This window comes from Schistocerca piceifrons, chromosome 8, assembly GCF_021461385.2.
Source record: "Schistocerca piceifrons isolate TAMUIC-IGC-003096 chromosome 8, iqSchPice1.1, whole genome shotgun sequence".
Lineage (NCBI taxonomy): Eukaryota > Metazoa > Arthropoda > Insecta > Orthoptera > Acrididae > Schistocerca > Schistocerca piceifrons.
In genome coordinates this window covers 421,603,182-421,619,165 of record NC_060145.1, presented here as the reverse complement: position 1 = coordinate 421,619,165, position 15,984 = coordinate 421,603,182, and the positions used below count along the sequence as shown (strand labels likewise).

Sequence of the window (15,984 nt, the reverse complement as noted above, 5' to 3'; positions counted from 1 at the left end):
ATAAAAGATTCTAACTACTGAAGGCACTAACTACTGATAGGCAAAGTTGGCAAATGAAAGATTTAGATGGAGAGCAAACATTGTATTCACGTTAATAGTGATCAAAACTCGTAATATATATAATCAGCTCATGAGGTCCAGTCTTACAAATTTCCTTTTTCTGACGGACACACGTCCAGATCGTCCGCTCTCAAAACTCTGCCATCTCTCTCCCCCACATCCGTCACTGCTGGCGGCTCACCGCCCAACTGCGCAACGCTACGCGCTGTTCACATCCAACTGCCCAACAGTACAGTAGCAAATATTCCAACAATGCAAACCAGCCACAGACTGCACACAGCACAGTCAGTGATTTTCATACAGAGCGCTACGTGGCGTTACCAACTTTAAAACCTAAACAGCCTACTTAAAATAGCAAATTCTGTCCAATAGTAGTGTTAGATCGTCAATATCATGAGCTGGTTGGGAACCCATGCCCATAATGCTCCGACATTCTTAATTGGGGAGAGATCCGACGATATTGCTGGCCAAGGAAGCGTTTGACAAGGGCGAAGACAAGCAGTAGAAACTCTCGCCATGTACGGGCGGGCGTATCCCGCTGAAATGTAAGTCCAGGATGGCTTGCCGTGTAGGGCTACGAAACCTGGCGTAGAACATCATCGGCGTACCAGTGTGCTGTAAGGGTGTAGCAAATGACAATAAAATGGGTCCTGCTATGAAAAGATATGGAACCCCAGACCATCATACCCGGTTGTCGAGCCGTATGATGGGTGACAGTCAATTTAGAATCCATCTGCTGTCCGGAGCGTCTCCAGATACGTCATCGCTGGCCATCGGGGCTCGGTTTGGAGCGGGACTCATCACTGAAGACAATTCTATTCCAGTCATTGAGATTCCACCCCGAAGACGTGTCTGGGAAAGCCCCAGACTGCGGTGAGATACCAACTGATTGTCACCCGCCATATAGCCCGACAAACGGGAGTGACTCTGTGGTGATACTTCATTTCCAAGTAGGAGGCTTTGGTTGTCATCCGCAGTACCCTTACAGCACAGTGGCACATTTCAGCAAGATTATGCCCGATCGCAAACGGCGAGAGTTGCTGCTGCTTCTCTTTGCAATTGCCAAACCCTAGCTTCTCCAGTAAGGTCGCTGGATATCTCCACAACTGAAAGCGTTTAGAGTGTTATGGTCATGGCCCTAGGACCATATTGCGACTTATGACGATCTAACGCGCCATTTGGGCAGTATATGGAACGCTATACCACAGGAGGACATCATAAAAGTCTATCAACCAATGCCAAGCCGAATAACTGATTGGATGAGAGCCAGAGGTAAACCAACGCGTTACTGACTTGCTCAATTTGTGAAGGTCTTCCTCTTTAATAAGTCATCCATTTTTTCTGAAATTGTAATCTTTTTTTGTCTATTCTGGAAGATGGCAAGAACTATGCCCCTTACATGAAGTCATTAAAGATCACCTAACTCACGTTGAGCAAACGATAGGGCTGAACAAAAATTACTGACAAGGCACAATGCATCTTGTAGAGGGTATAGTATGGACGTATTGGAATAATTTATGTCGGGTGATGGCTTTAAAGTAATTCACATGACATGAAAAACTTTGTGGAAACACGTCGATTTACTGGAGGCTAGTATCCCAGGGAAGTATACAGAATTGACCGCGGCGCGCGGCTGGGGAGCGGCGAAGGGAAGCGACAATAGGCAGCTTAGGGTGGCTCAAGCTCTGAGAAAGCGGTGACGGGGTGCGGCCTCCAGCTGCCTTAAGATGAGTGACAGTGAGTGGGTCGTTGACCCCATGCTGGTGTACCGGGAAGCAGACGGAGAACTTGTACACGTTTTGATAAATGTCCATCGTCCCGTTTTCAGTGAAACATGCGAGTAAGCCGCGCAAAGCTACAGTGGAGCAGTCAACAGAGGCCAAAATATGTGTGTTCATGACTATAGCAACTTCACGCTGAATTCACGTTCCGCAGAGTCTGAAGTAAATCAGGTGAAGAGTGACAGAATGAAATACGTCGGCCTCCGATGGGAACGTAGGACCGAGGAATCTGAAATACTCTCCTGGGGGTCAGAATTCCGGAAAAATTGGTGGTTTGTGCAGATGCTAACCTTGACGGGTGGCCTGGGAGGAGTTAAATAGCAGAAGTTGAGGGGAAGGGAAATTTTGTGGGAATTTGTTCACTTCCCAGAGCAGGCATTGGTCGGCGCTGGGAAGCGACGCATAATTATCGCGAGTTGCGCTGCAATTGGCGTAAGTGATTTTGCTGGAGGGGAAACCAAGGCAAAGAGCGGACTGGGAGAAGTCTCCACGGTGGTCTTCCGTTCCCAGCTTGCGTAGAGTGCGGACGTGGCGTTCTTTACTCAGCTTGCCTGAGAAAGAGTGAGCATATCTGCAGTTTTGGACTTAGCAAATGGAACGATTGAGCTTGGAGATGGGAACTTTTGGTTCAGCTATGTACTGAGCAAGATAGCTAGGAGTGAATAGACGACAACAGCCTTGCAGCACCACGAGGTCGGCAGACGTCCTCACAACGACGCCGCTCCGCCACGCTGTATTCGGTGATATTGCGCCCTCTCCGGCCTCTGATTAATTTGTTGGATCACGTCGGCAAAGTTTCCACGAGGGTTTCATGGGCCGTGTATTGTAGAATTCTTCTCGCACTTCGCATTACGCCTGAGTCAGTCGATAGGAATTACTTTTGATTTATAGCGCTTTATTCCACGCAAACGCAATTTATTCCCACTGCCTGGTAGGAGAGTCTTGTAATGTGATGATTGAAGGTCATGAGTTAAAATAAATTTGTGCTAATCGACTGCATCTGTTTTCAATCAAGTAGTTGAAATCCCAAGTCACTTTCTTAATTAATTTTATGTTCAACATTTGCATCTGGTGTTCAATAGCTGAATATAACATCAATGTGCACCCCTTTTTAATTAAAAGTGATCAATTCTGAATAAATTAATGTCAAAACTGCCACCGCAGTTCAATCAGGAGTCACAGGGCCTTATTACGTTTTTGCGTCATCCGATATTGCTGCAGTTTTACACTCTCTGTTGATCTGTTAGTCAATTAGCTGGGGTGAACACGCGCCAAAACCAGATAAGTGACGGGTGAGGTGTTACAATACCTGTCCATCACATCTACCGATTTGCGTCCCATTCCTTCGTGGTGCTCCTTTTTTTCGTCTTAGAGTGTATATACAGGGTGTTTCAAAAACCCGCCCGGAGTGGCCTTGCAGTTCTAGGCGCTTCAGTCTGGAACCGCGTGACCGCTACGGTCGCAGGTTCGAATCCTGCCTCGGGCATGGATGTGTGTGATGTCCTTAGGCTAGTTAGGTTTAATTAGTTCTAAGTTCTAGGGGACTGATCACCTCAGAAATTAAGGCGCATAGTGCTCAGAGCTATCTGAACCATTTTTTTGTTTCAAAAAGAATATAGGTATTTCGAATGCATATATTTATTAAACTTTAAGACACACGAATATGAAACTTTACACACAGATTTACGAACCTCTCAAGTTCAGGTTACAGATGTTCAATATGTCCTCCATCAGCGATACTCAAATTTCTCCCATACTCGAGCAAACATGTCCTTCGTCACTGATGTTATGGCAGTACGGATCCGATTCTTCAACTCGTCCAGGTTCTGTGGGAATGGTGGTACATAAACGTTGCCTTTAACGAAGCCCCACAGGAAGAAGTCAGAGGGCGTCAAATGCGGTGACCGTGGAGCCCAGCTGAGACACGCTGAGTCGCCAGCTCCCTGACGACACAGTCCAACGGTTCGGTAGAGATGCATTCAGATATTCACGACTGCAGTGAGCGGTGCCCCGTCTTGTGGAAAAATGAAATAGTATTCGCGCAGCCTCGGAAACAACCAGTTTTGTAACAAAGCGAGATACTGCTGACCGTTAACCGTGTTTCCATCAAAGAAGAATGGGCCGTAAACAAATGATCGGGATATCGCACAAAACACATTGATTTTGGGCGAATCTCGTACATCTTCAATGGCTGCATGTCGGTTCTGTAGGCCACAAATTCGAACACTGTGTTTGTTTACCTGACCACTAACAGGGAAAGTCGCTTCATCAATGAACACGATACGTTGTGCGAAAGTGTTTTCATTGTCCATAGCATCAAGAATCTCGTTACAAAATGCCACACGTTTGCGTTTGTCATTAAGACGCAGAGCTTGTAACAGCTGTAGCTTTGACGGCTTCATAACCAATCGACATCTCAAAGCACGCCAAGTTCTTGTTGTAGGCAGTTGTAACTCCCGGCTGGCACAACAATGTGATTTTGAAGGACTACGTTGGAAAGCAGTCAGAATTCGTGCAACATTTTCTTCAGGAACACGAGGGCGGCCAGGACTCTTTCCTTTACATACACACCCTGTCTCTAGAAACTGGCGGTACTATCTGGGAATTTTCCACCCATTCGGAGGATCAATTTGGTACCTCAACCTGAAACGTCTTTGTACTGTAATCAGAAAATCGCACTTCGCAAACTCGAGAACACAAAATGATTTCTGCTGCGGAGAAGCCAGTTTAAATATATCACGGTTACCAAGCAAAACAGAAGACAACTGACATCTAGCGGTTATTAATATAAACTTGACTATAGAGGGTGGTCCATTGATAGTGACCGGGCCAAATATCTCACGAAATAAGCGTCAAACGAAAAAACTACAAACAACGAAACTTGTCTAACTTCAAGGGGGAAACCAGATGGGGCTATGGTTGGCCCGCTATATGGTGCTGCCGTAGGTCAAACGGATATCAACTGCGTTTTTTTAAATAGGAACCCCCATTTTTTATTACATATTCGTGTGGTACGTAAATAAATATGAATGTTTTAATTGGACCACTTTTTTCGCTTTGTGATAGATGGCGCTGCAATAGTCACAAACTTATGGCTCACTATTTTAGACGAATAGTTGGTAACAGATAGGTTTTTTAAATTAAAATACAGAACGTAGGTACGTTTGAATATCTCATTTCGGTTGTTCCACTGTGATACATATACCTTTGCGAACTTATCATTTCTGAGAACGCATGCTGTTACAGCATGATTACCTGTAAATACCACATTAATGCAATAAATGCTCAAAATGATGTCCATCAATCTCAATGCAATTGGCAATATGTGTAACGACATTCCTCTCAACAGGGAGTAGTTCGCCTTCCGTAATGTTCGCACATGCATTGACAATGCGCTGACGCATGTTGTCAGGCGTTGTCGGTGGATCACGATAACAAATATCCTTCAACTTTCCCCACAGAAAGAAATCCGGGGACGTCAGATCGGTGAACGTGCGGGCCATGGTATGGTGCTTCGACGACCAATCCACCTGTCATGAAATATGCTATTCAATACCGCTTCAACCGCACGCGAGCTATGTGCCGGACATCCATCGTGTTGGAAGTACATCGCCATTCTGTCATACAGTGAAACATCTTGTAGTAACATCGGTAGAACATTACGTAGCAAATCAGCATACATTGCACCATTTAGATTGCCATCGATAAAATGGGGGTCAATTATCATTTCTCCCATAATGTCGCTGATGTTCCACTTGTCGCAGCCATCGTGGATTTTCCGTTGCCCAATATTGCTTATTATGTCGGTTTACGTTACCGCTGTTGGTGAATGACGCTTCGTCCCTAAATAGAACGCGTACAAAAAATCTGTCATCGTCCCGTAATTTCTCTTGTGCCCAGTGCCAGAACTATACACGACGTTCAAAGTCGTCGCCATGCAATTCCTGGTGCATAGAAATATGGTACGGGAGCAGTCGATGTTGATGTAGCATTCTCAACACCGACGTTTTTGAGATTTCCGATTCTCGCGCAGTTTGTCTGCTACTGATGTGAGGATTAGCTGCGACAGCAGCTAAAACACGTACTTAGGCATCATCATTTTTTGCAGGTCATGGTTGACGTTTCACATGTGGCTGAACACTTCCTGTTTCCTTAAATAACATAACTAACGTAACTATCCGGCGAACGGTCCAGACACTTGGATTATGTCGTCCAGGATACCGAGCAGCATACATAGCACACGCCCGTTGGGCATTTTGATCCTAATAGCAATACATCAACACGACATCAGCCTGTCCGCAATTGGTAAACGGTCCATTTTAACACGGGTAATGTATCACGAAGCAAATACCGTCTGCATTGGCGGAATGTTACGTGATGCCAGGTACTTATACGTCTGTGACCATTACAGCGGCATCTATCACAAAGCGAAAAAAGTGATCCAATTAAAACATTCATTTTTCTTTACGTACTACACGAATATGTAATAAAAATGGTGGTTCCTATTTTAAAAAACGCAGTTGATATCCGTTTGACCTACGGCAGCGCCATATAGCAGGCCAGCCATAGCCCCATCTGGTTTCTCCCTTCAAGCTAGACGAGTTTTGTTCTTTGTGGTTTTTTCGTTTGATGCTTATTTCGTGAGATATTTGGTCCAGTCACTGTCAATGGACCACCCTGTATATTCGTTTCTCGAATAGCCGAGGCGAGGCACATCGATCGATAGTTTGAACAAAATAATGCCTTGTAATACGTATATTCTTTTTGAAACACCCCGTATAATAAATTTCTAGCGACTTACAGCTTCGTCCAAACATTTTCATCTGAAGCCATTTCAGTGACTAACATGTCATTTTAAATTGGTGCTGACACCAAAAATCGAACCCAGCTCCAGCACGGGAAAAGCGTGTATGGTATGATTTAGTTGCGTATATAGGTTACTGTATTTATGACATGAGTAAAAGCACAAGGGAAGGCAACTAATGACTGGATTCGTGGCGGGGACCGTGAAAGTAAGGAGGAAGGGGGCGGGGGAGATGAGAATGAGATGTCGCTTGTGTGAAGAAATGTTCACGCTCAGGCCTTGGTTACAAATACTGCAGCGCAACCTCCAAACCAATCGTTTGTCCCGCGTGGGAGCCCCACCAGACTCGACTGCGCAGTTGCTGGGCGTCTGGTGCGCCGGTGAGGTGGCGTGACGGCCTGCTGGCGGCTGGGAGCGTCGCGGCGACAAACAAGAGAGGGCCTCAAAGCGCCAATCTGCGCGCCGCCCACCCATTGGCCAGCCCATTGGCCGCGGCCGCCGAGGAAGCAGGAAGAGCGCCGCAGCCTCCAGTCAGTCCGACCACGGCACTCCAGCACTCCAGCTCTCCAGCACCAGGAACAGACCGGCAGGCGACATGTCTCTCGTCTTCGATAAGCAGTACAAGCTCGCCGAGAGCGAGAACTTCGACGAAGTCATGAAGGCTCTGGGTAAGTCACCTGGTGTGCTTGATGACTTACACAAGATCAACATTTGAAGATACAAATTGATGCAACCAGCTACATTTTTTGTTCTTCTCACTAAGGCATTCTGCATCTACGTCTGTATCTATGCTCCACAAGCCGCCGACGATGTGCGGGCCGAGGTACATCTACATCTACATTAATACTCCGCAAGCCACCTAACGGTGTGTGGCGGAGGGCACTTTACGTGCCACTGTCATTGCCTCCCTTTTCTGTTCCAGTCGCGTATGGTTCGCGGGAAGAACGACTGCCGGAAAGCCTCCGTGCGCGCTCGAATCTCTCTAATTTTACTTTCGTGATCTCCTCGGGAGGTATAAGTAGGGGGAAGCAATGTATTCCATATGTCATCCAGAAACGCACCCTCTCGAAACCTGGACAGCAAGCTACACCGCGATGCAGAGCGCCTCTTTTGCAGAGTCTGCCACTTGAGTTTGCTAAACATCTCCGTAACGCTATCACGCTTACCAAATAACCCTGTGACGAAACGCGCCGATGTTATTTGGATGTTCTCTATCTCCTCCGTCAACCCGACCTGGTAAGGATCCCACACTGATGAGCAATACTCAAGTATAGGTCGAACGAGTTTTGTAAGCCACTTCCTTTGTTGATGGACTACATTTTCTAAGGACTCTCTCAATGAATCTCAACCTGGCACTCGCCTTACCAACAATTAATTTTATATGATCATTGCACTTCAAATCGTTCAGTACACATACTCCCAGATATTTTACAGAAGTAACTACTAACAGTGTTTGTTCTGCTATTATGTAATCATACAATAAAGGATTCTTCTTTCTATGTATTCGCAATACATTACATTTGTCTATGTTAAGGGTCAGTTGCCACTCCCTGCACCAAGTGCCTATCCGCTGCAGATCTTCCTGCATTTCGCTGCAATTTTCTAATGCTGCAACTTCTCTGTGTACTACAGCATCATCCGCTAAAAGCCGCATGGAACTTCCGACACCATCTACTAGGTCATTTATATATATTGTGAAAAGCAATGGTCCCATAACACTCCCCTGTGACATGCCAGAGGTTACTTTAACGCCTGTAGACGTCTCTCTAATGAGAACAACATGCTGTGTTCTGTTTGCTAAAAACTCTTCAATCCAGCCACACAGCTGGTCTGATATTCCGTAGGCTCTTACCTTGTTTATCAGGCGACAGTGCGGAACTGTATCGAAAGCCTTCCGGAAGTCAAGGAAAATGGCATCTACCTGGAGCCTGTATCTAATATTTTCTTGGTCTCATGAACAAATAAAGCGAGTTGGGACTCACACGATCGCTGTTTCCGGAATCCATGTTGATTCCTACAGAATAGATTTTGGGTTTCCAGAAACGACATGATACGCGAGCAGAAAACATGTTCTAAAATTCTGCAACAGATCGATGTACCACTGTGACTTCCCTCCTTTCCTGCTCCGCATTAAGAACGGTTGTTGGTATGCCTCCATGTGAGTTCGAATCGCTCTAATTTCAATCAAATGAAATTACATGGTTCCAGAGTCATTTCCAGGCCTTAAACATTTATGATGTAAGCGATGAATGAAAATTTGTATCAAGACTGGGATTCGAACCCAGGTCTCTTGCTCACTAGGCACATTAGCTAACCACTACGCCATCCCGGCACAGTGGCTTTGCACAAGTGCACGGACTACACTAGCACGCCTACCTCCTCAGTCCAAATTCCTTATCACTCCTCAGCCCACTTCATTTGATTTAAAGCACCTTCACCTATGTTTCAGACGGCATTCCCCGATTCGTCCGATACTGAGGTCTTAATCCAAGATATTGAAGAGCCTTTGCAATGCTGCTCGAGTTTAGAGGGAATACCAAGTGGGCTGAGGCATGAATGGTAATTTGTGTTGAGGAGGAAGGTGTGCTAGGGTAGTTCGTGCAATGGTGCAAAGCCACTGTGGTAGGGTGGCGTAATGGTTAGCTCATCTACCAAGTGAGAAGGGACCCGGACTCAAATGCCACCCTCGGTACAAATTTTCATTAATCGCTTCCGCTCTAATTTTACCTTTATTATCTTTTCGTGAGATATGGATAGGGGGAATCAAATAAAGATCGACTCTTCTAGGATCGTACGCTCTCGAAATTTTAACAGTGAACCATACCGTGTTGTACAATGCCTCTCTTGCAACCTTTCCCGCTGAAGTTGGATGAGTATCTCCGTAATATTTCTGCGCTTGCTAAATGAATCTTTAACGAAACGTGCTTCTTTGGATCTTCTCTATTTCTTCTCTCAATTCTATCTACTATGGGTACAAGACTGACGAGCAACATTCAAGTATTGATCGAACTGAAGTTTTGTAGGCTACCTCCTGCGTGAATGGACTACACTTCCTGAGGAATTTATCAATGAATCTCAGTGTAGTGTCTGCCTTACGTGCGATTACATTTTGGTGTTCGCTCAGCTTTAAATCGCTCCATTCACACACTCCGAGGTAGTTAAACCTCGCGATACCAAGGGGTGAGGGGGCAGGGGAATAATTTATTCCCATCTTTTGAAAATATTGTGACCTAGTCGCTTACTTTATATTCCAAAATCCTGATTTTTTTTATTGTCTTTAATGAATTCTACCAACTACCGTAAATGCTTTAACTTTTTCACTTAATCGTAACCCAAAAATTTAAATCTTAGTAGTAGATATCACATTACCAGTGAATGCCGTATTCAATATTTTCAAATTCAGGATCTTAGTTACACATCAGTAGATCTTTAACAAGGTGTTGCTGGTAAATGTAAGCAATTTTAAAATTTTTTGCAGTGGTCGTAAAGCACCCCTTCTTGGTATTATATTTTCAGTTTCTGGACCCTACTTACACATCAAGACTCCTTTAAAAAATACGTTATTAATATAAGTCAACAACAATTATCGAATGTCGTTATATTTTTAATTTTCTTATGGTGGGCATAAAGTAATCCTGTCCGCCCCCTCCCCTCCCCCCACTTTGGTGATGCGCGCTCTGGAAAATGCTTTGGTGCCGCTAGGTTAATCGATGTGACTACTTCCAGTGATTGTTCTATAGAGATGTAATTATATAAGTATAGGTCTTTCCATATTTATCCGCAATACTTTACATTTGTTTATGTCAAAGATCCCTACTCTAAGAGTCTATTATTTGCAGATCTTGCATTTCGGAACAATTTTCTAGCTCTCTGACTTCTCTGTGTACAACACTAATGAGTCTTCATGCGTTTGGAGAAATGAAAGTCAAGTGATGCTACCAAGAGCAAGAAAAATTTGACCTTCAGTATTTCATAGTAATTATTGGCAGAATTTAAAAATTGAAATTCAGTTGTAATATACTTATTGAGAGTTATAATCTTACGTGAAATGTTTAGCACAAGAAGTCAAGTATTAAAGTTAGAAACTGTGTACACTGAGATGACAAAAGTCACGGGATAGCGATCTATATATATATATATATATATATATATATATATATATATATATATATATATATATATATATATAGATTGCGGCAGGGTCGCGTGCACAACCTATAAAAGGGCAGTGCATTGGCGGAGCTGTAATTTGTACTCCTGTGATCCGCATTAAAAGGTTTGCAATGTGATTATGGCTGCACGACCTTGATTACAGAATGGTAGTGGGAGTTAGACGCATGGGACATTCCATTTCGGAAATCGTAGGTAATTCAATATTCCGAGATCCGCAGTGTCAAGAGTATGCCGAGAATACCAAATTTCAGGCATTATCTGTCACCACGGACAATGAAGTTGCCGATGGCCTTCACTTAACGAACGAGAGCAATGGCGTTTGCGTAGGGTTGTCAGTGCTAACAGACAAGCATCATTACGTGAAACAACCGTAGAAATCAATGTGGGATGTACAACGAACGTATCCGTTAGGACAGAGTGGCTAAATATGGCGTTAATAGACTACGGCAGCAGACAATGTTTGCTAACAGCACGACACCTTCTGTAGCGCCTCTGCTGGGCTCGAGACCACATCGGTTGGACCCTAGACGGTAGGGTTCGGCTGTGGCACAGACCCCACGAAGTTATATCTAGAAGGCACTGAAGAAGCTGATGATGACTCCATGATGGTATGGGCTGTGTTTAAATGGAATGGTCTGGGTCCTCTGGTCCAAATCAACCTATCATTGACTGGAAATGGTTACGTTCAGCTACTTGGGAACCATTTGCTGCCGTTTGTGGACTTCATTTTTCGAAACAACGATGGAATTTTTATGGATGACAATGTACCATGTCACAAGGCCAAATTGTTCGCAATTGATTTGAAGAACATTCTGGACAATTCGAGCGAATAATTTGGCCACCCAAATCGCTCCACATACATGTCATCGAACATTTATGGGACATAATCGAGACTTCAGTAGTGCACAAAACTCTGCACCGGCAACACTTTCGCATTGAAATGAAATGAAATCAGCGTATGACATCGTTGGACGGGAGGGCCCATCTGGGGAAGTTCGGCCGTCGAGTGCAAGTCTTATTTTAGTCAACGTTACTGTGGGTGACTTGCGCCCCGGGGATGAGGATGAAATGATGATGAGGACAACACAACACCCAGCCCCCGAGCGGAGAAAATCTCAAACCCGGCCGGAAATAGAAACCGGGCCTGCTTACATGGGAGGCGAGCACGCTACCACCCAGCAAAGAAGACTTCCGCAATAATGGATGTCTATAGAAGCAGCATGGCTCAATATTTCTGCAGGGGACTTCGAACTACTTGTTAAGTCCTTGCAACGTCGAGTTGGTGCACTACGTCGCACAAAAGGAGTTGCGACACGATGTTAAGAGGTATCCCACGACTTCTGTCACCTCAGTATATACACTCCTGGAAATTGAAATAAGAACACCGTGAATTCATTGTCCCAGGAAGGGGAAACTTTATTGACACATTCCTGGGGTCAGATACATCACATGATCACACTGACAGATCCACAGGCACATAGACACAGGCAACAGAGCATGCACAATGTCGGCACTAGTACAGTGTATATCCACCTTTCGCAGCAATGCAGGCTGCTATTCTCCCATGGAGACGATCGTAGAGATGCTGGATGTAGTCCTGTGGAACGGCTTGCCATGCCATTTCCACCTGGCGCCTCAGTTGGACCAGCGTTCGTGCTGGACGTGCAGACCGCGTGAGACGACGCTTCATCCAGTCCCAAACATGCTCAATGGGGGACAGATCCGGAGATCTTGCTGGCCAGGGTAGTTGACTTACACCTTCTAGAGCACGTTGGGTGGCACGGGATACACGCGGACGTGCATTGTCCTGTTGGAACAGCAAGTTCCCTTGCCGGTCTAGAAATGGTAGAACGATGGGTTCGATGACGGTTTGGATGTACCGTGCACTATTCAGTGTCCCCTCAACGATCACCAGTGGTGTACGGCCAGTGTAGGAGATCGCTCCCCACACCATGATGCCGGGTGTTGGCCCTGTGTGCCTCGGTCGTATGCAGTCCTGATTGTGGCGCTCACCTGCACGGCGCCAAACACGCATACGACCATCATTGCCACCAAGGCAGAAGCGACTCTCATCGCTGAAGACGACACGTCTCCATTCGTCCCTCCATTCACGCCTGTCGCGACACCACTGGAGGCGGGCTGCACGATGTTGGGGCGTGAGCGGAAGACGGCCTAACGGTGTGCGGGACCGTAGCCCAGCTTCATGGAGACGGTTGCGAATGGTCCTCGCCGATACCCCAGGAGCAACAGTGTCCCTAATTTGCTGGGAAGTGGCGGTGCGGTCCCCTACGGCACTGCGTAGGATCCTACGGTCTTGGCGTGCATCCGTGCGTCGCTGCGGTCCGGTCCCAGGTCGACGGGCACGTGCACCTTCCGCCGACCACTGGCGACAACATCGATGTACTGTGGAGACCTCACGCCCCACGTGTTGAGCAATTCGGCGGTACGTCCACCCGGCCTCCCGCATGCCCACTATACGCCCTCGCTCAAAGTCTGTCAACTGCACATACGGTTCACGTCCACGCTGTCGCGGCATGCTACCAGTGTTAAAGACTGCGATGGAGCTCCGTATGCCACGGCAAACTGGCTGACACTGACGGCGGCGGTGCACAAATGCTGCGCAGCTAGCGCCATTCGACGGCCAACACCGCGGTTCCTGGTGTGTCCGCTGTGCCGTGCGTGTGATCATTACTTGTACTGCCCTCTCGCAGTGTCCGGAGCAAGTATGGTGGGTCTGACACACCGGTGTCAATGTGTTCTTTTTTCCATTTCCAGGAGTGTATGTCTTGAGGCAGTGTAATTCATGGTGCGCAAATTACTCAGACTATTTTCATCCAGTATTTGAGACTGATTTCCAACAAACCTTACACATATTTCCCAACACTTCGAAAATTATTCTTCTCTGGGACCCACCCCCGCCCCCTCCCTCACACACAAAACAGTGGAACGACGGAAGTTTATCACTTGCTACATTTCCGTTCTTCATGCAGTAAAACTTCAGCATGGGGAACGATATTTTAGTATATTAGTTCTTTACTACTAAGATGGGAATCTGGAGTGGGGTGGGGAGGGGGAAGGGATGGGAGTTACTGGTGTCGCCTTCTTTGACCTAGATGTTACGGTGTTCTAGCAAATTCTTCTCGCAGTATCATATCTTCCAAGCAATCTTAACATGTTGTAATCGCAAAATATTTTTTTAAATTTTAGTTCTTATAAATGCGTGAAGCCAATAATTGACGTGAAATTATCGATTACTAGAGACGCAATTCAGTATCGTTTAGCTTTCGTGTATGTTAAGGATATTTTAGTAAATATACAAATTACTAACCGAAAACTACTTCGCTGGCATTTGTGTGAGGTGAGTAGCGAACAGTGTTGCCCGTCTCAAGCCCCAATGCAGCAGAGTCCGATCGAAGGATAAAAACAAAAGGCAGGGTCGCGACCGGCACAGTGTTGGCTGATTGGAGTCACGGCCGACGCAATTCACCCGCGTCTGCCTAATTCAACGGAGCGTATTTATAGCCGCTCAGATAAGGACCTCACCGTGTCGGCAGCCAAGCGGCGCACCGCCGCCGCCCCATTCAGCGCAGAGGCGGACTCCAGTCCGCTCCCGCGCCCTTTCAGTGGGCTAGCCACAGGGCATGACACGGAGTGCAATTTCACTTTCCACAAAATCAGGAAATACACACTGACGAGCCAGATCATTATCTCTATCCATTTCATGGGGTGTCGGCCCACATTTGAAGCGCCATTGATTCTGTGTGGCACGGATCTGACAACTTCGTGCTAGGTGTCAATAGGTATGTGGCGCTGGATGTCCACGCTAGAAACTGTATCCAGAAGCTTCCTGGCGGATTAAAACTGTGTGTCGGACAGAGAATCGAACTCTGGACCTTTGGAAGACGGGAGACGAGGTACTGGCGGAATTGAAGCTCTGAGGACGTGTCGTGAGTCGTGCTTGGGTAGCTCAGATGGCAGAGCACTTGCCCGCAAAAGGCAAGGGTCCAGAGTTCGAGTCTCGATCCCGCACAGAATTTTAACTGCCAGGAAGTTTCATATCAGCGCACACTCCGCTGCAGAGTGAAAATTTCATTCAGGAAATCTATCGAGGAAGTTCTGCTACGAAGATGATACTGCCAGTGGATTTCAAAGCAAGCACCTAGAGGACGGAAGAAATGTGCTCGCAGTAGATCAGAGAGTAATTCGTGATTATTACAGAAAATGTAGATTGTGGCGATTAGCAAACCAGCAGCTAAAAGTCATCTTCTGTAACCAAACGGTTATGGACAACTCGCAACCCAAGTATCTTGGAATCACACTGGATCGTTTACTATCATTCAGCACTCACCTCGTGTCACTTGCAAGAAAATGAAAGACTAGAAAGAATATTATGAGAAAACTACCTTTAAAACCTCTTGGAGGTCTCAAGCAGACACTCTTCGTACCTTATCTTTTGTGTCTTCTGTGGCTGAATATTGCCCACCAGTATGGTACAAGAGTGTGACTGTCATGGTATCGTTTGAATGATACCATGAGAATCACAGCAGCTAATCTGAGATCAACTCCTCTACCTTGGCTGTCTGCTCTCAGTAACATTACACCACCACATCTGAGACGACAAGAAGCACTGACCTGCAAATGTGAAAGGATTAATAACCTACAGTTTTCGCGATGACTACATGCCCCGGAAATTGTGCTCAATCCACCCAGCATGCGTCTCAAGTCGAGGAAAGAATTCTGAACAGCTCGTGACATGTGATCACTCAAGACTGAAGTTATGTGGAAGGAGACATGGAGACACAACACCAGCATATGTCACCATTGCCTCGAAGACCCTATATGTACATCAGAATTGCGACTGCCTAGAAGAGTTTGTGTCAACTGAACAGAATCCAAAGTGGATACGGAAGAACTAAGTACATCGTGTATGAATGGGGACTCTCAGATTCCTCAGACTGTGAAGCTGCAGAGCAGATCATTGACTACATTTTAGGGGAAAGTCCAATGGGACGTTCCAGTGAAGGGATATCATCAATGCCTCTCCAACAACAATGGAATGGATGTCATTCTGTAAAGTTAATTGAGACCAGCGCACTTCTATATCCCTTCGGACTTCACTGTGTAAATACAGCTGTGAATTGCACATATATATCCATAAGCGAGCGA

The 15,984-nt window shown here is 46.0% G+C and overlaps 1 protein-coding gene across 1 annotated transcript in view; it reads left to right on the top strand.

Annotated features, from left to right (window-relative positions):
• The first annotated feature begins 7,172 nt into the window (after positions 1 to 7,172).
• LOC124711524 (fatty acid-binding protein, muscle-like) overlaps positions 7,173 to 15,984 on the top strand; it is a 158,020-nt gene continuing 149,208 nt past the window's right edge. Inside the window, exon 1 of the mRNA XM_047241650.1 lies at positions 7,173 to 7,313. Within this exon, the coding sequence (XP_047097606.1) occupies positions 7,241 to 7,313 (73 nt within the window). The 5' untranslated portion in view covers positions 7,173 to 7,240. The remainder of the gene's footprint in view (positions 7,314 to 15,984) is intronic.